At 36.1% G+C, this 24214-nt stretch overlaps 1 protein-coding gene across 2 annotated transcripts; it reads left to right on the top strand.

Moving 5' to 3' along the window:
- The first annotated feature begins 1496 nt into the window (after window positions 1-1496).
- LOC126966722 (asparagine--tRNA ligase, cytoplasmic) lies at window positions 1497-19901 on the top strand. Of its 2 annotated transcripts, XR_007729774.1 has the most exons (11): window positions 1497-1683; window positions 1770-2117; window positions 2752-2972; window positions 3414-3532; window positions 5603-5776; window positions 8048-8176; window positions 9228-9372; window positions 10338-10442; window positions 13092-13302; window positions 15389-17475; window positions 18434-19901. XR_007729774.1 is itself a non-coding variant. In XM_050810987.1 (10 exons), exons 1-10 carry the CDS (start codon window positions 1656-1658, stop codon window positions 15571-15573), a joined length of 1665 nt encoding a protein of 554 aa, XP_050666944.1. In that variant the 5' UTR covers window positions 1497-1655; the 3' UTR covers window positions 15574-19901. The 2 variants fall into 2 exon arrangements, 1 of the variants encoding a protein (XP_050666944.1); XM_050810987.1 differs by having other exon boundaries at window positions 15389-19901.
- The last annotated feature ends 4313 nt before the right edge of the window (window positions 19902-24214 follow it).

Genomic DNA, 24214 nt, shown 5'->3' with positions numbered 1-24214 from the left:
ATAAATTTGGTAGGTCTAAGAATCGGTTGCATCTACTTTTACATCCAAAGATTTTTTTTATTACTTTATATGGCAACACAACGTTTACTGGGTCAGCTAGTTTATTATAATAAATTACCATTTAAAAGAATTTTGAGAATTATTCAATGCTAAGTCATACGGACTCATTTACTTTTCTCTTATAAAATTTAGAAAGTAGGCTATCATGAGAGATATTCAAATAATAATAATTTAAACCCTCTGAAATTACGCCAAAAATACTTATACAGTCACGTCTCCCAGAGGGGTGGGTATAGACTATGGACTCCTATATGCCAGAGTCACGATCACAGACTTACAATATACTATCGTATATTGTAAACAAAGCGCGTGAGAGAGAAGAAGGTCCCTAAAAGAGATACAGCTAGAAAAGGAAGGCGAATCTATTGTTACTGAAACAGATTTTTATTGATAAGTGTAATATAGTAAACAGTCAGCCACTCTTATGTATTTTGTATTCTTTCACATTATACTATTCTTTTATATTTTGAATATAAAACCACCAGCGATACTTCAATGCCCGGCTGCTGTTTTCATGAATGGATACAACTTATGGTCAAGAAACCCCAGCATACCTAATCCCACCTTAAAGGCCGGCAACGCATCTCTTGACACCTGTTGATTCAATACATTCCCGACCTGTACTCCTATTTTAACAAAAATCGAAGCGAACTTATGTGAAAAAGTAAATTTCGTATTCTGGTTGTACACATTTTTACATTTCAGTTTCAATTGTGATGAAAAAGACGATCCGATTTAGGAAAATCGTATGATGCGTATTCTCTTCTTTTGATTCTTTTCTTAATTTAAATTTGATAAAAAATAAAATAAAAAATAATTAATAATTTCTAATTTTGACAAGATTAGACAATTAAGACATTAGACTTAGAGGACAGATTAGTATAAAATATATAAACGGGATTTAAAAATTAGTTTGCCAAAGAAGTTTCACTAGTCTGACATACCTAATTTGTACGCATGCCATTTTTTTAGCTTCGGTACAACAAGTATTCTTGAAAAAAAAATATACCAAGTACAGTTTTTAATTTAACACAATTTTATTTTTATGTACAACAACTTAACAAGGCATGAAAGCTTAACAATGATACAAAAAAAAAATAAACAATCTCGCATTCGAATTCATACTCTTCTTCTTCACAGTCATTCCCTCATTGCTGAAGATCGTGACTCCGCTTAAGTTCGTCTACAGCTTTCCTCCATCTGTTTCGGTCTGTCGCATGGTGGAGTGCGATGCTGATGGGTTGGTATATGGTTTAATATGATAATGAATAGTAAAGATAAATGGAAAAAAATACAATAATATAAAATGAAATGAAAAACACTAGGTACCTTTAAAATAATATAACCTGTGTAGATTACAGGTGTGGCAACACCAAAAATCTCAATGACAAATGTCAATTGTCATTTTTCATTGACAACGTGCACTTTTTGTTGAATGACTGAATGCAAATGAGTTGGTCGCCGCGTGTCTTTTTAAGTTTTTAACTAGATATAACATAATAATATTGAGATTTTATATTTGTTCTTGAAATATAATAAAAAAGTAATAATATTAAGCTTAAATTTACATTATAAAATCTTGTTTAACTCGTAAGATGCCTGACATACAAAGTTTATCGCTCGGTAAGCTTATAATTTATTTTATTGTTAAAATAATACATTCAATTACAGTAATAAGTGGCATATTGAATGAAAATTACCATTTTTAGAAGCCATTTACACATCCGAATCGAAGGGAAATGACGAGAGTGGCGATGGAACTGAAGAAAAACCATACAAAACAATTTTACGAGCAATGCGACAAGCTGGTAAAGAACCCTTTCCGACTATCTATGTGGACTCGAAAGACGAAAGTAAAGCCTATGACGTTGCTGCCAAGTCCCAGTTGAAGAAAATACAAAAGATTTGGATGAGAGAAAACTATAAAGCAGCCGATAAAGCTAAGGCGGAAGAAGAAAGCAATGATAAACGACAGCAAAACATTGATGAAGCCAAGAAAGTCGTTATCGAACAGGACCCTAACCTTCCAAAAGCTACTGCTATCAAAATTCTTGAATGTAAGTGTCTTCTCTAGTTTCTATAGGTTTTGTAAACTGAAAAGATATTTTTTTTTCTGATGCAATCTGGACAGAATCTTGCTACTGATCTGTTATCTGATCACTTACATGTATATACCTATATCTTTGTATTGATTATTTATTTTGTATGTTGCTACTTCAGTATAATTTATATTTTTTCATCTATCATGTCTTAATGACCAAATCATCCTAATTGCTATTCATTCATTAAAAATCTCTCTATCTATCTCTAATTATAATTCTATCTCTCAATATTTGTTATTTATTACCACCACTTTGTTACTGTTATTAGCACCACTAAGCATTCACTAACACTAAAGAGTAAAAAAAATTTGTATCATAAACAAAAAATAACATCGAAGGCATATTATAATGTGAAAGATTATATGAATGATACAGATAGTTGGGACAAATGTTGTTCAATTTATTTTTATTGAATATTGTTATACTCTCTTAAATGCTTTTTAGTTATAAAGTTTTACAGTGAATATTTTTTTTGTTAATTTGAGTGATATCTCTATTCAATTTCTTATTATATGTCGGTGTGACACTAAAAGATCAATGAGTTTTAGTACTAATAAAAGCTTAGAGTTTAATAAAAATTTAATTCCAGCAAAGGATCACCGTGGTGAGAGGATATGTGTTCGTGGATGGGTTCACAGACTCAGACGACAAGGAAAAGCTTTAATGTTTCTAACTCTTCGCGATGGAACTGGATACTTACAGTGTGTGCTGCATGGGTTACTCTGTCAAACTTATGATGCCTTGGTCCTCTCCACTGAATCTTCAGTCATTTTGTATGGCAAACTTGAAGCTGTACCAGAGGGTAAAACGGTAAGTTATCTTTTATTTCAAAAAATCTTTAGATTACTAGATGAGGGACTAATAGGTCATAGGGCTATGTGCCACAAATTTTCGTTGTCGAAAACTTATAATGGGGTTCCCATTGATTAATCCAATAATTAATCCAATAATTAATCTAAAATATCAATCTGTTGACATTTTACAATGGTATCAAATTTTTTACCATATGTTGAACTTATAAATGTATCCCATTACAAATATTGACTAATTGGATCTTTTTAGTTTAAGACAATAAACTTTAAAAAAAAAATACTTGTTTTCTTGTTTTTACCTTAAAAACAACAGTATAAATACCATTGTGTATTACTATGCATTAACTTATTTCCATGCTTCATGCGGAGGTCGTCAATCTTCTGAACTAGATATTTAAATTTAATTAGTATAAGGCTTGCTTCTATCTAAATGTTGTAGGCACCAGGAGGGCATGAGTTAACTGCAGATTACTGGCAATTAACTGGGCTGGCTCCACCAGGTGGTGCTGATGCTATTCTCAATGAAGAGGCACATCCTGATGTACAACTTGATAACAGGTTACTTTATTTTAAACTATTTAAGACCTTTTGTAACTAATTGATTCAATTCCGTTGATTTCTGAGTGATTTTGGCGCGCTAATAATTCGGGAATGAACTATTCATGTTGTTTTTTTTTTAATACACAACACAAGTTGCAATCCGCTAATAATAAATGAGTATTTTCAATGAAACTAATAACTGGGTTTATTTATTTGTGTTTGTGGGCTTATAATCAACTTTATATGTTCTTTCTTAAACTAAAATATACATACTTCCAAAGTAATAATTTGAGATATTCGGAAACACCAAGAAGAATCCCTTAACCTTGATCAACCTTGAAGTGTAAGATTTTTTACATTCAAGTATATTATATTATGTATTTGGAATTTACGATTGACTTATTAAAAGCAGATTTAGACTTGATTAACTCAGGGCCTTCCAAACTTATTTTAACTGTGAGGGAATTTGCTATATTGTCATATACTGTATTGTCAGAAAAACTCCAAAAAGCATCATTTCTTTGATTGGAAAATAAATAATAAATCATTTATTTTCATGGGTAATGACCCATAGATATACAATCTTAACTTAAATTAAATTACATAACACTGTTGAGTTTAATTTGATATTAATTAAATAACAGTTTAAAATTTAAGATATGTCACAATTAAAATTAAAAAGAAAATAATTAATAATAATATTAATAATCTAAATTCGGAAAAAAAATCCATAATAATTGTTAGTAAAATGTCCTAAATTATGTTAGTATAATTATAAATAAACAGACACATGAAGCACGCATCATAATGACTAGCAATGGTTTGCAGACTGTTGTTAGGGCTACCCCGCAACCTCCTCAGCAATGACACGGGATTGGATGGCATGGAAGCCATCCACCCTCGCATCCGCGAACATTGCCGAAGCACTGCAAGAACTAAACATAAAAACGAAAATGAAAGTAAACAAAATATTAAAAGCAATCACAACCTTTTTTTCTCTTTTCGTTCGGTATTAATGAAAAGGATGTGCTCTCTTTTCTGAGCACAGTTTCTCGGAAGAGGCTCCGGTTTTGAAATTTGCCACTCTCGTCTCCATCTCTAAATTTATTTTCGATCTGTACTTGTTCTAAATTACTAGAGATGAAACAGATATCCGGTAACTATCCGGTATCCTTAATACTATCCGGCCGAATACCGGCTAGCTACCTACTATTCGCCCGGACAGGCCTCAGGCCGGATTAAAAAAATCTGTATAAAAAAGTATATTTTTAAGTAATTATTTGCTTTATTTAGTTAGTTTTAGTATCACTTAAGAAATATAATTAGTTTTAGTTGTAAATTTTTAATCATACCATAGTAAATGAATGTAATAGAAAAAAAAAATATTAGTAGGTACTCATACTGCACTAAAGGCAAATTATGTTGGATAAATACTAGTTTCGCTTCTCTCAACCGAATCTAACCGAGTCTACTCGATCGTTCGCGCGCCGCCTACGCAAGTCTGTGTTTGTGTGTGCGATACACCAAATGGCTAAGTTCCGCCGGATATTCGGCCACATGGTTGGCCGAATATCCGGTATCCGGCCAAACTGCTATCCGTTTCATCTATATTAATTACTGCAATTGTAAACCTGTCTCACACATGTATGATGTCGCGATGCCGTTTTTTTTTATGAAAATAATCCTTTATTTTCATAAAACGAGACGAGCACGACGTTCATATGATGGTAGTTGAACGCTCTGCCCATTACATTGCAGTGCCGCTCAGGATTCTTGAAAAACCCCAAAAATTCTGAGCGGCACTACAACTGTGCTCGTCACCTTGAGACATAAGATGTTAAGTCTCATTTGCCCAGTAATTTCACTAGCTACGGCGCCCTTCCGACCAAAACAGGTATGCATACACATTACTGCTTCACGGCAGAAGTAGGCGCCGTTGTGGTACCCATAATCTAACCGGCATCCTGTGCAAAGGAGTCTCCTACTAGTAAGTCTGCCATATCCCCAGGGCGTCGCGACGCACAGTTAGGGAAGCGGTCGTTCTACATAATCTTAATTAGAGATTGCTTACACATTGTTCTGTTACAGGCACATAATGATCCGTGGTGAGAATACGTCGAAGGTGTTACGAGCAAGGGCAGCTGTCACTCGCGCTTTCCGAGAACATTTCCACTCTAGACATTATACTGAAGTCACTCCGCCCACTCTTGTGCAGACTCAATGTGAGGGCGGTAGTACTCTGTTCAAGTTCAGCTATTTCGGGTAAGATATACAATTTGTTATGTTTTTAAAGTGATAACATTCACTTTTAGGATTAATACTCAAATAATATTTGAAAACAAAATTTTATGAACGATGCGGGACTAGAACCCACGACCTCTCGCGTGCGAGTGCTCTGACAACTGAGCTAACCGTTCGAGTGACGTATTGTCATAAAATCTTGTAGCTACAACCGGTGAGTTGAACAAAGCATACGTAAGCAAAATTATGGGTGACATTATTTTATTTCCTTATATTATTTGTACATCCCTACTCCTATTATAAATGTGAATTGCCTACTACTCGGCTAAGTCGAGTTAGTAACTCTTTTGTGGGGCGATGTATATGCTTTTACAACAAGATCCCAGAAAATGTTCAAAACAAAAGTATAAAGTTATTCAAAAGAATTGTTAAAAAACGTTTGTGTGGTAAAGGTTACTATAACATAAATGACTTTCTTAATGATACCACAGATTGGGATTGGACTGACCGCCCTCAGGCTATTAAATAATAAGTTTAATTGTACAATATTACTTTGTAAACATATTTATTCGATGAAAAAAACAAGCCCGCTGAGTTTGTTGCGCCCATTCTTCTCAGGTCTGAGGCATTCATTTTGGAATGGGTGGTAGTTTTTGACTTTCAATAAGTGATGTCACATCCTATTTTGAATAAAAATATTTGAATTTGAATGCAAGTTTGTTTGTTATGCTTTCACGCGCCTAAACAACTCAACCGATTTTCATGAAATTTAGTAGAGATAGATAAGAGCTTGGCAAAGAACATAGGCTACCTTTTATCGCAAATAAAAGTGGAAATGTCTGTGAAAGGTCGTCATAATCGAAGATACCACGACGAAAATATGTATTAGGGAACTTGATAAGGATAAATAAATAGAAATTTGTTCTATCGTTTTTAAAATTTAGACCTGTGTAGGGATGAAAGGGAGAATGAAAGTTCTATATTTGGTAGCTTATATAAATGTGTTAACCACAGCAGTTTCTTGTGTATTATTTGCACAGTGAGTATATGTAACTATTACACGCGCACGTATTCGCGGGTAAAAGTTATAAATCTTTATATATATTTCTTGTGTGGCTGGACCGATTTTGATGAAATTTTTTGTGTGAGTTCAAGGGGATTTGAGGATGGTTTAGATTCACAATTCAACTACCTCCTAAACGGCTGGACCGATTTTGATGATATTTTTATGTGTTTCAGTGAATTTGAGATTGGTGTGTGTCTTCAGGTGGATTCAAGAATGGTTTAGATTCACAATAAAACTACCTTCTAAACGGCTGGACCGATTTTGATGATTTTTTTGTTTGTTTCAGTGAATTTGAGATTGGTTTAGATTCTCAATTCCGTCCATATAATATAATTCTCCTGCTCATGTGTATGTTAGTGAATTCCTCCTAACGGCTGGACCGATATTTCAAATTTAAGACGTGTGTACAGGACAGCGTCTGTTGGGTCCACTAGTATTATATGTTTTCCTGCTGTCAGGACACAGGATATTACATATTAATATCGCATCCATTATTTTGTATACCTGAACATCTACTTATCACTTATGCTGTGAACACACAGTGTGCATTCTATTGCTATTTATTTGTTAGTTAATAATATTTTATTAAATGTTTGATATTTTTATTTTATTTTCATAGGGTTTCTAACAGCCATGAATACAAATACATATATCTACATGTTTACATATGGGCCAATTAAAAGCCTCCACAAGTAGCTATTAAATCGTTTTTTCACGTTTTTACAAATTACATACATCTTAAAATAATTAAAGGCATTACTATGTACTAGGTAGTTAGGTAACTTGCGCATTTTTTTTGCGCACTTACAGTATATTGTCATTATATTAGTTTTCTGTGTCATGCAAATAATCTTATATAATATGTTTTTTTTACACTACGGAAACCGGAACAAAAAAGATCTATTTCGGATGCTTTTAGTTAGTTAATTGTATTTATGTTATACTAGCTGACCCGGCAAACGTTGTTTTGCCATATAAAGTATAATTCGCGCGATAGTTTTATAAATAATTGCCTATGTGTTATTCTGGTGTGTAAGCTATATTATTGTAAAGTTTCATCAAAATCCATTCAGTACTTTTTGCGTTAAAGAAGTTCAAACATACATCCAGACATACAAACTTTCACATTTATAATATTAATAGGATTATAATTACTTGAAGTATGTGGTAAAAAGGAGTGTAATCTATAGTTTGTGCGCATTTTAATAATGATATGTTCATTTCAGCGAGGAAGCATATCTCACTCAGAGCTCTCAACTGTACTTGGAGACTTGTCTAGCAACGTTGGGTGATGTGTACTGCATAGCACAGTCTTACAGAGCCGAGCAGTCAAGGACAAGGCGGCATTTGGCTGAGTAAGTATACCATTATAGTACAAAATTTCATTTTGGTGTTATTTCCTAGCCAGTTGATCATACCTATGCACATTAGCTATGAAATAATGGGCTATGAATACTATTAACTTACTAAATTATACATCAAATTGTCTAATTTCGCTTAAAATAGTATTGTATCACCACAACCTGCAAGTTCTTAATGGTCAAACAGGAGATACTTAATAAGCTTGAGTCCTACCCAAAATGTATTAAAGCCCAACCAAACGCATTTCTTCAGCAGACTAATGAGAAAGACCCTCAACACTTCAATATTATATGATAAAATGGATTATTCAATGGACTGACACCATTTCGAGATAAATTTAAACTAAATAACTAGAGGTTATATCAAAGCTAATTCTAATTTTGATAAGTTAACCTGATTCCTGCTGCCGAATTCCACCTTCACATGACACAAATTAGGATACCATCCCGACCATCTGGATATGTAGTGTTCCTCTACAGTGGTCTTTTCAAGGAATTTTCTTCCACGTACTACAAAGCTTTTGCTTAAAGGCCGGCAACGCTCCTGTGATTCCTCTGGTGTTGCAACAGGCGGTGGTGATCACTTAACACCAGGTGCTCGTATGCTCGTTTGTCCATAAAAAAAAGCTAAATGCCATGCGATTAGACAGATTGCAATATAAAAAAGTGGTTGCACGGGTTGTCCTTAAGAAATAAGGAGTACATATCGTATTTTATCCATATAGCATTTCGTCGACCCATATAGCTGAATGGTTAGTGACCCTGACTCCTAAGCTAGGGGTCCCGGGTTCGAATCCCGGTAGGTGCAATCATTTATATGATGAATATGGATGTTTGTTTCCGAGTCATGGATGTTTATATGTATTTATGTATGTTTAAGTATGTATATTGTATTAAATATATCATTATCTTGTACCCACAGTACAGGCTATGCCTAGTTTGGGGCAAGATAATTTGTGTAAAAGTGTGTCAATACTATATTATTATTATATTATATAAATTCCGCCTTGATATTTCATTTGAGCACAAAACTGTCTATGTCCAGATACAGTCACGTGGAAGCTGAATGTCCGTTCATCACATTTGAAGAGTTGCTGGACAGGATCGAGGATTTGGTTGTAGATGTAGTAGATCGGGTGCTGGCCTCACCTGATGGAAAACTTGTATATGAGCTTAATCCTGATTTCAAGGTACAGTCAGCTATAAATTTCAATATACACGATTTTATTCTACAGATTTATTAAATTAAATGACAGTTTATATATTTTTAAATTATATCCCTCTATTCGGGGATTAAGTATACAAATTTAATTTGGTTGGTAATTATTGGTTGGTTAATTGATTAACGTGTTATACATTAAATTTGAATTATGAAACATTTCGTGACCTTTCCGGAGCCCGTTTTCAGGGGGACTGAAAAGGCGTGTTGAGGTAATATTATTAAACTTCGGGTTAACTAAAATAATAATAAAATGTAACGCTTACGCAAAGTCTAATGTTAATACACACATTACGCGCGTTTTAATCTTTTGAAAAGTGTTTTATTTAAATTTAATAAGTACCAAAATTTATGGATGTGACGGGATTCGAACCCGCGCCTCTCTAGTTACGTGTCAGCTCTCTTAACAACTAAGTCATCCGTCCGCATGGCACATGATCCGTAAATCTTAAAAGGCATAAAAGGCATTTATTTTCTCAGAATTGATTCCTTTAGAATTCTTTTTGATGTCATTTCTAATATACTAGATACTACTACCGCTTCGGAAACAAATGGCGCTCTTAGAAAGAAGAAGCGGCCCAAGGAACTCTCCCATCATTCTTTTTTGCGCTCTTTTTAATCAAATTTACAATATTGTATTGTCATTGCTATTGCTATAAAATAAAATAATCATAATCTAGTCCCAGGCTGTCGGATCTCTTAGATATTCAGCTGTGCCATTTATTAATAAAATTTTTAAATTTATTAATAGATCATTCCTAAACAGTGGCTGGGACTTTATTATAAAAGTGTATACATTTACCCTTAAAGCATTATGTATCTTGGTATTATTGTTCAACTGTTGGGTTGTGCCATCCGAAAAATGGTGCCCATAAATTTTGGTAAATCTCTCCTTAATAATTAAACATAATTTTATTTGCATATTCCCTATTTCAGAAACCAGAGAAACCATTTAAACGCATGGCGTACACTGAAGCTATTGAATATCTTCGGGAGCACAACATCACTAAGGAAGATGGATCCTTCTATGAATTTGGAGATGTGAGTACACATACACACACACGCACGCGTATTCCCGTCGGTGCAAGCGACAGAATTTTAAAAATTATTTTTTGTTTGTTTTATTTGATAGAAGAGGTAAATATACTTGTTAAATGCTAAGCTAACAATAATATATTAGTTTGGTTTAGTGACTTAAAATGTCAAAGATTCAAGTCTCCGTGAGTGTCTTTTTACCAAATCTATCATACCTATGTACCTACCTACACAACGGGAAACAATGACACTTAAAAATATTTTACTTTAACTCGGAAAGACTAACCCCGAACACTCCCTTGTAGATTAAGCCACAACCTGAGAGTTGAACAAAGCATACAAGATTTTATGAACGATGCGGGACTCAAACCCATGACCTCGCGTACCGTGCGAGTGCTGTTCCAACTGAGCTAAACGTTCGAGTAACGTATCGTCATAAAATCTTGTATGCTTTGTTATTGAGCACTCGTACGGTATGCGAGAGGACGCGGGCTCGAGTCCCGCATCGTTCATAAAATTTTTGTTATTAAACCTTTGTGGTGGTATGTGGAAGAAAGTTCCTTGAAAACTGCATTGAACAGCACACATCCAGATGGTGGGGATGATATCCTAATTTCAAATCCCATTATCACATACGGTTGTGCGGTGTGGTCAAATAAGACATCTAACGTAGCGGTGAAACTATGCCTTACAAAACTGCAAAGGCTAGCATGCGTCTGTATCACAGGCGCTATGAAATCCTGCCCAACAGCAGCCATGGAGGTGATATTAGATCTTCCACCTCTGCATATAGCAGTCACAACTGTTGCCAGAATGGCTATAATCAGAATAAAAATCAGCGGGATTAGAACGGGCATAAATGCAAGCCAACATGACCTTATACTACTGGCAAAGTCCTCGCAACCCTGGTTTATGCCACAAGACAAAATTCCCCCAATATTTTGCTTTGAGCGGAGTTTCAGGCTAAATATCAACAACAAGGAAGACTACTGTGATACCAAGGTAAACCTAGATAGTCATACCATAAAGTGGTACACGGATGGCTCCAGGACTCAAACTGGTACCAGTGTTGGAGGTTTCGGCCCAGCAATCAATTATCATGAAGCCTCAGGTAAAGCAGCAACTATATACCAGGTGGAAGTATATGCACTAGCACCTGGCTTACAAATGAACTTCGACAGGAATTACCAGTCAAGGAACATTGCTCTAATGTCAGATAGCCAAGCAACTCTCAAAGCACTGACATCCTACACAATAACTTTACGGTTAGTGTTGGAATGTAGAAGAAAACTGGATATCCTCTGCCAGAGAAATAAAGTTACCCTGGCTTGGATACCGGGGCACAAAGGAATAGCAGGCAATGATAAAACTGACCTGCTAGCTAAGGACAGTGCCTCATCATCCTTTATAGGCCCTGAACTCTTTTATGGAGCCGGTGAATCTCTTATCCGCAATGTCCTCAGGAAGCAAGAAATGCTGGAGGCAGCCAGCTACTGGTCTTCGTTACCAGGCGATCGATAAGCTAAGCTGCTCCTAGGCAACTATCAACGTAAGCGTGCCAAAAAATGCAAAGGCTTGGACAGGACGCAACTGAGAGCCCTCACGGGGCTCCTATCCGGCCATTGCAAGCTGAATAGACACCTAGCCAAAATGGGTCTCAGTGAATCAAACCTGTGCAGATTCTGCTGCGAAGCCACTGAAGATCCCATACACATTCTTCTGGAATGGAAAGCCGGGCTTCAGGCTGGGGTGTCTTAAAACACCTTCACTTAAAACAGTGGACGTGCCCTGCCTCGACCCTCTGAGGATCCTACGCCTTGTAAAAGTAATAGGTCTCGAGGATATAATTTAAATCTCGGTACAGCAACTTGCATCCTAGTTAGTAGCCTCGATTCTCCTCCTTAACTTTTAAGTTTGAAAGCAGGCGCGCTAGCGCAAGAAGGGGGCACAATAGATCCTAGGATTTAAGTGCATTAAAATCCCCAAATCATAATAATAATATCCTAATTTGTTGCGTGTCGTGCAAAGGCAGAAATCGGCGGCAGGAATCAGGTGACACAGCTTTTCGGAATATTCCACGTGGTAAATGCTATAAAAGACACACAACGAAGCGACGCATCAACGCATCGAGCTGTTCACAGAGTACTGGGTCCTCGACGTCAAGATCAAAGTAAACTTCTACGTAAAGTTCTACAAACCTGTAATGACCTAGTTGAGACGGACGGATGCATAGATTCAAGAATGCCGCGTGTACATACCATAATGTGAATGCTAAAACAGCGCGGCTTCGTGCGATCATATATTTTTTTATGACAATCAGGGACGAGTCGAGCAGGACGTTCAGCTGATGGTAATTGATGCGACCTGCCCATAACAATGCAGTGCCGCTCAGGATTCTTGAAATACCAAAAAATTTTGAGCAGCACTACAAATGCGCTCGTCACCTTGAGACATAAGATGTTAAGTCTCATTTGCCCAGTAATTGCACTAGCTACGGCGCCCTTCAGACCGAAGCACAGTAATGCTTACACATTACTGCTTAGCGGCAGAAATAGGCGCCGTTGTGGTACCTATAATATAGCCGGCAATCCTGTCCAAAGGAGCCACTGGTAAAATAAAGATAGCCTTAAAGTACGAATTTTGTTTTTTCATAAGGACATCCCAGAGATGCCGGAACGCAAAATGACGGACGCGATCGGCGTTCCAATACTGTTGTGCAAGTTCCCGGCGGAGATCAAGTCGTTCTACATGCCACGGTGTGCCGACGACCGACGACTCACCGAGTCCGTCGACGTGCTCATGCCCGGCGTCGGCGAGATCGTCGGCGGCTCCATGAGGATATGGGACTTCGACGAACTCATGGAAGGTGGGTGAAATACAACTATTATAGATTTCCAGGACAATACCTTTTATATTACCCTTATATTTACCCACTCTACCATAAAAGGCATAAAAGGTATTTATTTTCTCAAAATTGATTCCTTTAGAATTCTTTTTGATGTCATTTCTAATAACTACTAGATACTACTACTGCTTCGGAAACAAATGGCGCTCTTAGAGAGAAGAAGCGGCGCAAGAAACTCTCCCAGTATTCTTTTTTTGCGCTCTTTTCAATAAAAATATACAATATTGTACAATCATTTCTATCGCTATAAAATAATCACAATCTAGTCCCAGGCTGTCCGATTATTTAGATATTCAGCAGTGGAGTAATAGGATTTACGACAGAGCCATTTTTTTTATAAAACATTTAAATTTATTTATAGATAATGCCTGACTGGCTGGCTAGTACTTTATTATATCAGTGTTTACATTTACTCTTAAAGCTATTATGTATCTTATGAAGCCTACTAGAATTAGTTACAAGCATTCCCTTATTTCTAGTGTTATAATAATGAAAGTCACTATTAAGAGCAAAAAGGTGACGATTTTTGTGAACGTATATTAAATTTTCAAGCTGCCGCAAGCCCTGAAGCTTAAGTGGCAATGGGCAGGGCATATCTCACGATATACTGATAATCGATGGACAATCCTAACCACAAGATGGAATGGACCAACATTAGGCAAACGAAGAGTTGGTAGACCAAATAAACGGTGGACTGACGACTTAATAGAGATAGCAGGAAAAGACTGGATGCATAAAAGCAAAAATCGAACACTATGGAAAACATGGAGGAGGCCTTTACTGTAACGAGATTCACAACTCAAATAAATAGAAGTATAAGCAACTAATCTTACTAACACCAAACTATTAGAAATATATCTTACCTACTTATACTACTAATAATTCGCTTGTGTAAAAAGAGTTTTGGATTAAATGAGGCTTTATTATTAAATTTTAAAAGGATTCAAAGCGTTCCATGTTTTCATTGCCTAATTTAATTAAGCAATCTGCCTGCTTTATATGTTCTGAGCGTATAAGAGAGTATAAGGTATACGTGTTGATCTACCGTGCCCTTAGCAGTTATAATAATAAAAAAGTGTGTGTACTTTTGTACGCACACAGGAAGATAATCTTCTTTGGCTTAGAAAAACCAAAATCCATTAAAATTTTATTGCTCCTGTTATTTTACGTTTGTAGATAAAACAATATTGTAATAATTAAAGTAATTAAATACAACCAATGAATTTATTTAGTTAAGTAACGTGTAATTAAATATCATTAAATTATTTATATACAATTAGAGTTACTTACGTAGAAATTACTAAGTTTTTTATTTTATAACTTGTATATAAATTGAAATTTATTTAATTATCGGTGTTTCCGGGACATTATGACAGGATAAAGCACATACACCTTCCTTAAAGGCCGGCAATGCTCATGTGATTCCTCTGGTATTGCAAAAGAATGTGGGCGGCGGTGATCACTTATCACCAGGTGACCCGTACTCTCGTTTGTCCTCTTCCTTATAAAATCTCGTCCATTGGTTGTGATTCAGTACACATATTATGAGTACAAGAAGCTTCGTATCTGAAGTGTGATAAATGATCTAGTTGGCCAGCTAACGTCAGGGTGTCGAATTCGCGTGACGGTTTGCGCGCATATCGTAAAAATTCAGGCTGATAGTTTTTCCCTAACGCGCCAAAAGTAGCATTACTTAACTAACAAATAAAAAATAACTAAAAATTTAATTTAATACACCTTTACCTATATTAATAAAATGCTATTATTTTTATGTGCTTTTATTCTTAAATTTTCATAAAAAATGTTCATAAAATGAAAAGTTCTGGGCCAAACTATGTAAAATTTGTATGAGACCATAATGGCTCAAATCTATTCTGCATCGAATTAAAGAAAAATTACGTATATCATAAATCTCAGAGTAATCGGTGTACATACATAAAAAAAATACCGATCGAATTGATAACCTCCTCCTTTTTGAAGTCGGTAAAAAATTCAATTATTAAATGTAACTTTTACGTAGTATCTAAATTTATTGAATACATTTCAGGATACAAGAGAGAGGGTATCGACCCCGCCCCTTACTATTGGTACACAGACCAACGTCGTTTCGGCTCCGTTCCTCACGGAGGCTACGGCCTCGGTCTGGAGCGCTTCCTGTGCTGGCTCCTCAACCGATACCACATCAGGGATGTCTGTCTGTACCCCAGGTTCCTTGAACGTTGCACTCCTTAGGTACATTTTAAGGCCAGCTTACACTGTTCCAGTTGGACTGCTTCGAGAACTGATTGCTTCTTGATTCGTTGCTGGGATGCATATATATTGAAAATATCTATTTAATAACTTTATTTAAAAATATTATCTCAATGCTGTATTAAAAAAATTATAATAATAATATCCGTGTGAGCTTTCAGTTAATAGAAATGATTTTTGTTTAACACTCATAGTCAAGCCTTAAGGATAACTCACACTGTTCTAATAAGACAGTTTCTAGCTCATTTTGCTTGTTAAAATTCTTGTTACTGGGATTATTTTTAAATATATTATGAAGATTCTGTATAAATTATATAAAAATCAATGCTTTTAATATTGATAACTTACATTCTTTGTTATATTTCGTGTTTATAGATTAATTTTGAACTCAACAAGTTGTTAGCACGGTTCCAGTTAGATCAATACTCTCAAGAACGATGTATAAATATGAATAATATAGACATATTAGGGGCTAAATGGTAAAACTATTTTGAATCCAAACCTCTGTATAACTCTGACGTCTTGGTTGGGTACCATAGATAACTAACTATTGTTAACCAACTACAACCATAGATAATAACATAATTATGTATTGACAGTGTCACTTGCTTAATAAATATCTTGAATATAGATGTCACTTCACACTATACTAGCCTTTCCGCATCAGCCGTGCCCGCAGGCACTGGTAATTCAAAAAACAGAGAGAGCGGCAGTGCCCCAAGGCACTCTTTTTACCTCACCCAGTTTTCACCCTTATTAGGTGTACAAGATGGTTTATTTGCCTACGCAATTATGAACGAGTGAAATCCGATACACATTTCGATCCGTTACGATTCAAGGCTACCAATATTCGACGTCATAGCTTTACGGACATAGCATTTTTGTGTTCACTTGTTCCCGGGCGGCGCAGCGAGCGGTCGCTATCAAGACTTTGCAGGATGATTGTTCTTTGTGGAGATTTTGGTTTTATTTTATAATGAACACATAATGGTCATTACAAAAACATAAAAGGAAATAAATAAAACAAGTAATTAACATTGAAAATCAACATTTATTGTAAAATATACCTATTTTTACACTTATTGTCGAATGAAAAGTCTGTGTGAAATAAAATAGAAACACAATATGAATAATTTATACATGGTCTTATAGCTTGTTTCAATAGCTTTCAGTGACATTCACTCAAATCACTCTAGTTATAAGCATTTTATAACTACACGTAAAATAATACGCACGGGGAAAACGCTGCGCGAGCGCCGAACGCTTGCCGATCTAAGGTGTACATCAAGCGGCGGAGCGCGCTGATGCGGTAAGGCTAGGGGGAACTTTATCGACTAACTTCATGGTGTCGCCAAATCGCGACGCTGTGCAAGTTGTAAGTATACGCGCCGTTAGAATAGCTTATAAAGATGTGAACATATTCGCTTGATTGTACTATCTAGCTTGTTATGTAAGAGCCTGTCCAGATGAAGCGTTTTACGCGCGAGTTCACTCGCGCGTTTTGATTTGTATTGCGTCCAGATGCGGCGTATCACGCGCGTTCTCGCGCGCATGTGTTGGAGACGGATTTGAGCAGTTAAACATGGACTCGGATACAGCGGTTGTGTTGTGGCTTGCATACCGTCGATGGAGACGTCGTAAACAAAGAGAAAGTCGACGATTTAACGTACATCCCATTCTACGTGATAGAATGACGCATAGTATGTTTATAACTTTATACCCAAAACTCAGAGAACATAGTGAAAAGTTTTTCAACTACTTTCGGATGTCAATAGCATCGTTTGATAATTTACTAGAAATTATCAAAGAAGATTTGTCTCCATGTCAAAATTATATGGTACGGGATACTGTTTCTGCAGAAGAAAAACTCGTGATTACTTTGAGGTAATATTTTTTATTGCTTTAGTAATACCTTAAGTAACAATTATAAGCCCAATTAACAAAAATAAAGAATTTAAACAAAATTAACAAAAATTAGGAATCATCATTCTTATATAATATAGGTAGGTACTTAAGATTTAATTTAATTATCGTATAGTTCCATTAATTCAGATTCATTGGAATCTTGTGTAGATGCCGGTGAAGGGTGTTTGTAGCTAGACGTCGTTGGTGGTCGTGACGCAGTGCAATAACCTCGATTGTAAGTCGAAAAGGTTTCAGGTGGAAACGAAGATGTTGAAGGGTCTGTTGTGGTATATCCTGTTTCTCCAAAATAATCTCTCTGTCCACGTTGTGTCATTCCTGTTTGGTAATGATATTGTGTCGAAGGTTGGTAGTCGGAACGAGCTGCTGCAGGTCTAAGACACAGAGCTTGTTGAGCTTGAAGTACTTTCATTAATTCAATTTTTGTTTGAAGTCTGTTTTCCTCTGGTACTTTAAGAAGCTCTTTGTGTAAGGACAAACAAAATAGTTTGTCATCATCTGACTCTATTTGGTTTGTTGCCTGTGGCTGATTCCCAGATGCTAAATTTGTTTTTATGATTGAGAGGAATTCTTCGTCAGCCGCATTTAGTTTTTTCTTCTTTTTTGCCTGACTACGTGGAGGTCTCATCACATCTTCCCCATCGCCAGAAAACTCCTGTTCTTCAGTTGCAACACACGCGGTGTTGATGTTGCTCTCAGTTATTTTATTCCGTGTCGATCTTTCGAGAAACATCAAACGTTCAAAATAAATATATTTGGCTTTGCCGGAGGCTCCTGATCCAGACGGTGTGGTTTTCTTCTTCTTCATTTCTCTCACAAAGCCATCACGCAACCCTTTCCACTTCTTCTGCAATAAAGTACCTGTAAATAATAAAAAGATCGAAATAAAATAATAATAATTATTTTACTTTCTTTTCAGATATTTGGCCACAGGATGTTATTTTGCGGATCTGCATTATGCCTACAGATTAGGAAAGTCTACAGTTATCGAAATAGTACAGAAAACCTGTTACATCATGTGGAACAAACTGCTAAACATAGTAATGAGACAACCAACGAAAGCTAAATGGAAAGAAATTTCGAAACAATTTCAAAAATACACAAATTTTCCAAACTGCATCGGTGCCATTGACGGCAAGCATATCCGTATTATAAAACCTAACGATTCTGGGTCTCTTTACTATAACTATAAGAGTTATTTTTCAACTGTTTTGTTGGCCGTATGTGATGCAAATTATTGTTTTATTGCAGTGGACATAGGCGCATATGGAAAAAGTAATGACTCCACAATTTTTAAAGACTCTATTTTATATAAAAAACTTGTCGAGAAAACTTTAGATATTCCAGATCCAAAGCCAATATCGCAAACAGATGCAACCCCCTTACCTCATGTCATAGTAGGAGATGAGGCGTTTAGTCTGTCTGAAAATATAATGCGCCCTTACTGCGGTAGATCTCTAACAACCAAAAAAAAAATTTTCAACTATCGCTTATCCAGGGCCCGGCGTTACATTGAATGTTGCTTTGGCATCTTGGTAAATAAATGGAGAATATTTCATAGACCGTTGAATGTGGATATAGAATTTGCAATAAACATAATTAAGGCTTGTTGTGTTCTCCATAACTACGTAAGGTTAAGGGATGGCTATAGGTATGATCACACTCTCTACGAAACATCTCTGAATAATTTGAACAATGAGGCAGTGAGGCCTAATGCGAGATCATTGAATATAAGAGATAGATTTGCTGATTATTTTGTAAACGAAGACAAACTCCCTTGGCAAGATAAAATGATATAGTTTAACAATGTAAAATCTATGCAAATAATAATATTATTTAATAAAGTATTATTTACTTACCTAAAGTTTTTTTTTTCTCTTCGGAATCACCAACTTCACAAAAAATTTCCACTATTTCTTCCCAGTTCCTACGTTTAATGGTTCTATTAGAATAATCTGATGATTCCATGTCCCATAGAGCTACCCTTTTCTCAATTTCGTCGATAAAAAGTTCCGTGTCAAAGTTATCACGCTCCATTTTGAACCAAATACGTCCACTCGCCACGGACACGCGCGTAGTACTGGACGCAGCACAGGCCCCCGAGTACCTCGACTCGCGCGGCGCTCGCGCATGGGACGCGCGAGTCGAGAGTCCCGCTCATTGCACGCGTTTTACGCGCGAGTGAGGAAACGCGCGTAGGCATCTGGACGGGATGTACGTAGCTCTAGTACCTCGGTTACGCGCGAGTGTCAACGCGCGAGTGAACTCGCGCGTAAAACGCTTCATCTGGACAGGCTCTTAGCTTATTACCGTTAATTGAAATATTAAATATTTAAATAAATATACAAGATGTACAAGGCTGGTTATTAAACGTTGTTATGATTTGATGTTTTTGTTTTATTTTCTAACGTTACATAATTATATTTGTTTAATGTTTCGCGCTTGGTCACGAGTGAAACAACTGTTATTCAGTAAGTTGCACTACACCCGGGATACTCATACTTCCAAAATCAGGAAGTGCCCTTTCGCATATATTCCATCTTATACACCAATATCTAAAGTGCCGTACGGCACACTACACCCTAACCAAGTTCTGACTCTCATTTTGTTTATAAGATAGTTTATTTTGCATGGTCTTATAGCTCGTTTCAATAGCTTTCTTATACATGCTATCATATCATCCTAATTATAAGCAATATATTAATACACGTAAGATAAAACGCATTGACAGGCCGCTGCGCGCGCGCATGAATCGCGCGGATCTGAGTTATACCGCGGCCAGGGGCGTGCATTGGTTTTCCAGCGCGTAAGGCACTCGAAGTCTAACTAGTTGTATTTGCGATTAATACTTAAAAATTTAGTACCTGTTATAAGGATAAATATAAGTTCACTTACCATCATTTTTCTGCCGTTCTGTGAGATTGATCGTGTTTTTTAGCAAGATTTGTCAAATTATTCAAGTCACGGTATCCAGTATCCTTCCACACAGTTTTCGTTGTAGAAAATAAACAGCAATAGAAGCAGAACAATAAATTGGAATGGCGGTATCCAGCTAGCCAAGTGTATTTTTCGTAATACTTATTCACATTTTATATCTCACAATCATGAATCACGTCATGTGCGATGTCAACACTCTTATGGGAGCGCAATAAGGGTTAAACTCAGACACTAAGCGAACGAGAAGTCATAATAATTACTCATAACTCATAATGTAGGTATAATAACTTTCAATGGTTTAATTCGTGACAGCTAATTGTCATTTCGAAGTGTCATAAGCATGCCTACCCCGGATGTGTTAAAGATGTCAAATTGCGATGGTCATATTTAAGAACGATATACATAGTAATTGTATATTTTTTGCTGTGGTCGTCTTGACAAATTTTGTTATAGAAATTGATCGTATTCTACTAGCCTTTAGTAAGCATTATCGGAACTGTTTACTTTAGGTATTTAGTATATCGCGTAACGAAAAACTTACTGGTTGGGTGTTCAATAGAAGTTCGATTATAGAATAAAAGAACTAAATTTATCTGAATTATCTTGGAATCTAGTGTAGGTATATTATTTAGACTCTAAATATGGTAGGTAGGCTATGCCTATTGGTATATATGGAATGCACGCCCCTGACCGCGGCGCGGGTGCATTTGCCGATTAGGGAAGGTCACTGTCGATATCATGACAGTGACAATGATTTTTAACACATATTTAATTTGAACTAGATGTCAAGACACTACACTTTGTATTAGACGCTACTTCAACGAAGACAAATTTATTGGTATGTTAAATTAAGCTAAAACGCATCATGTCTGTGTTTGTCCGATAATATGACAATTTACACAATTGTTTTGGTGTTTGTTGATTGGGCATCTTAGACAGGATTCAATAACGACCTGTGTACTTGTAGCTGCAACCAATGGTATAATAGTGTCTTTTTTAACATATGAGTACTGAGTGTTCCTCGTACATTTCCGATACTGACTGAGTAAGTTGATACATTGTTAGGGGTGGAGCCAAAATCTTACGTGGATCAATAGTAACGTCAATGGTCAAAATTTTCGGTAAGTGCTAAATTTAACCGTAATTTTCGTTTGTTAAAAAACAGACCATAGCGTACGTCTATTAGTCAAATATTGTTTTAGCAATGCAAATACTTGATATGATGACGAAATGCCACTCAAATCTATACCTGCAAATAGAAATAAGTTGTTGCTATGGTAACTGCGTAATTAAAAACTGTACACGTTTATGGTGAAATGGGAAATTATTAGGATTAACAAGAGGTTTAAAAACACTATCTTGCAACCTGTCAAAACCTCTATCTGTTCGCTGTAAGTAGTTGTCGTAAATAAAAGAATAATATGATGACCAATATGTTCAAGTGACTACTTATTACGGACGGATTGATCTGGGGAAAACCACGGCGATACTGAACGAAACACCGTAAAAAATATTCAAGATGTATGAAATGTCAATGACTGAATTATTTGTATTGCGAATATATAGGTTATTATATTATATTACTAGCTGATCCAGCAAATATTGTATTGCCATATAAAGTAATAAAAATAATTTCAATAATTAAAATTTTTGGCGTATAAAAAATGGATGACCGACTGATTCTCAGACCTACCAATATTACCTTATACCGTACATAAAATTTATCGTACTACAATAATCATTATATTCGATTGCCATCTTGAACTCTAGTGCTCTCTGGATGGTATAAAATAATATTAAAATCGCGATACAAAAATTGGTGTTGATCGTAGAGGGGTGAAAATTTGATGTTGTGTTTTGTAATGATGAATTATAGTAAATTAAAATGAAAATTTTTGTAAAAAAAAAATTTAGGGATTGGTTACCCTTATCATTTAGCGGTATGAAAACACACATGAACGATACGACGATACGGTACCTTCAAAAAAAGTGCATCCCTGCACTCCTTCCTTAAAGGCCGGCAACGCTCCTGTGATTCCTCTGGTGTTGCAAGAGATTGTGGGCGGCGGTGATCACTTAACACCAGGTGACCCGTACGCTCGTTTGTCCTTCTATTCCATAAAAAAAGGAGTATGAAAAATAGATGCCGGCCGATTCTCAGACCTACTGAACATCATATAAAAGTCTCTACGCAACGCCAAGTGATCCAGCTGTTCACAGAGCACTGAGTTCCCGACAATTCGAGCTGCTCTACGTTGCACGCTGTCAAATCGATCGAGCAGATACTGGGGTGCACCAGACCAGAGATGACAGCAATACTCCATGTGTGGCCGGACCTGCGCTTTGTAGAGCGCTAGAATGTGGGCCGGCTTGAAGTATCTTCAGTTTCATTTAATAAATATGCAGGTTTTAAACGGTCGATCGATATGTTTGTTTGTCGACCTGGTAACTGAATGGTATAAACTTTACCGCTTCGTTTGATAACACGGTACGGTCCTTCATATGGTGTGTGTAATGGTGGTTTTACTGAATCTATTCTAATAAACACATGACTGCATGTATGTAAGTCTTGATGAACAAATATGTGTTTGTTATTACGATGTGAAGTAGGTGAGTGTGGTTTATTAGCTGCGATATGGGTACGTAATTTATCAACGTAGGTATGATCCAATGAGGTAGATGAAGTTTGTGTGTTTATGTCGAAGAAATCACTTGGTAGACGAAGGTTATAGCCGTATGTTAGTTCGGTGGCGCTAACGCCTGTGTCTGATCGTAGAACTGCGCGCAGGCCTAATAATACGGTTGGTAGTTCATTGACAGTGAAAAACTTATGATTATTTTATTTTTTTATATATTCCTTTTTAAATTTAATTTTAATATTAATATTTTATATATTTAATATTTTTTATATAAATCAAATTATAAATTTTAATATTAATTTTTATGTTAAAATATCATTAATCATTAATTTTTTTTCCTTAGGAGGTTTACCCCCATTCTTAGAATTTTTCCCTCGTGTTCTGTCCTCGTGTCCTTCCACAGGTGTTCGTTAACCTTGAACAAAGGGCTGTCTTCAAGCAACGATGAAAGCGTTCTACCTTTCCGTTACTTTTGTAAATTTGGGTTATAGCTAGTACTTCATATCCGTTTAACTCCCATAGTTTTCATGAGGTTGGTAAACAGAGAGCTTTCGAATTGTCGACCTTGATCGCTTGTTGGTGTCGCTGGGCATTCAAATCTTGAGATCCAGTGATTGTATATGATATCTGCGATTGTCTCGGCTGTAATATTGTCGCTAGGGATTGCCTCAGGCCAACCACGGTATGTCTGTCGATCATTGTTATCAGATAACGATGTCCTTCAGCAGAGGTAGGTAGAGGTCCAACAATATCTATGTGTATATGCTGAAAACGATCGGTTGCGTCAAAACATTGAATTTTGCTGACTGTGTGGCGTTGTATTTTACTTTTCTGACACTTTATACAAGTATTACTCCACTTCCCGATGTCGATATTCATTGATGGCCAAAATAATTTTTGACATATTAATTTACGTGATGTTCGTATTCCTGGGTGAGTAATATTATGTACACTATTGAAAATTTGTCTGCGGAATTCTGTAGGTATGTAAGGACGTACATGACTTGTAGATGTTTCGCAATATAATTCTGGGTTCGTGTTAGGTACATTTATTTTCTTGAAGGTTAAGTTTGGTTGTTGAATGAGTTGTGTTATGCTGCTGTCTCGCTCTTGTTCGTTTGCAA

Source organism: Leptidea sinapis, chromosome 1 (genome assembly GCF_905404315.1).
Source record: "Leptidea sinapis chromosome 1, ilLepSina1.1, whole genome shotgun sequence".
Classification (NCBI taxonomy): Eukaryota; Metazoa; Arthropoda; class Insecta; order Lepidoptera; family Pieridae; genus Leptidea; species Leptidea sinapis.
Note: the sequence above shows the minus strand (reverse complement) of the source record. Positions and strands in the feature narration are given on the sequence as shown.

Excerpts from the sequence above, each read along its gene's own strand:
- LOC126966722 (XM_050810987.1), top strand. The coding sequence starts at position 1,656 with ATGCCTGACATACAAAGTTTATCGCTCG. Across the intron at positions 8,177-9,227 it reads ACAAGGCGGCATTTGGCTGA|ATACAGTCACGTGGAAGCTG; the intron begins GTAAGTATACCA and ends GTCTATGTCCAG. Across the intron at positions 9,373-10,337 it reads AGCTTAATCCTGATTTCAAG|AAACCAGAGAAACCATTTAA; the intron begins GTACAGTCAGCT and ends TCCCTATTTCAG.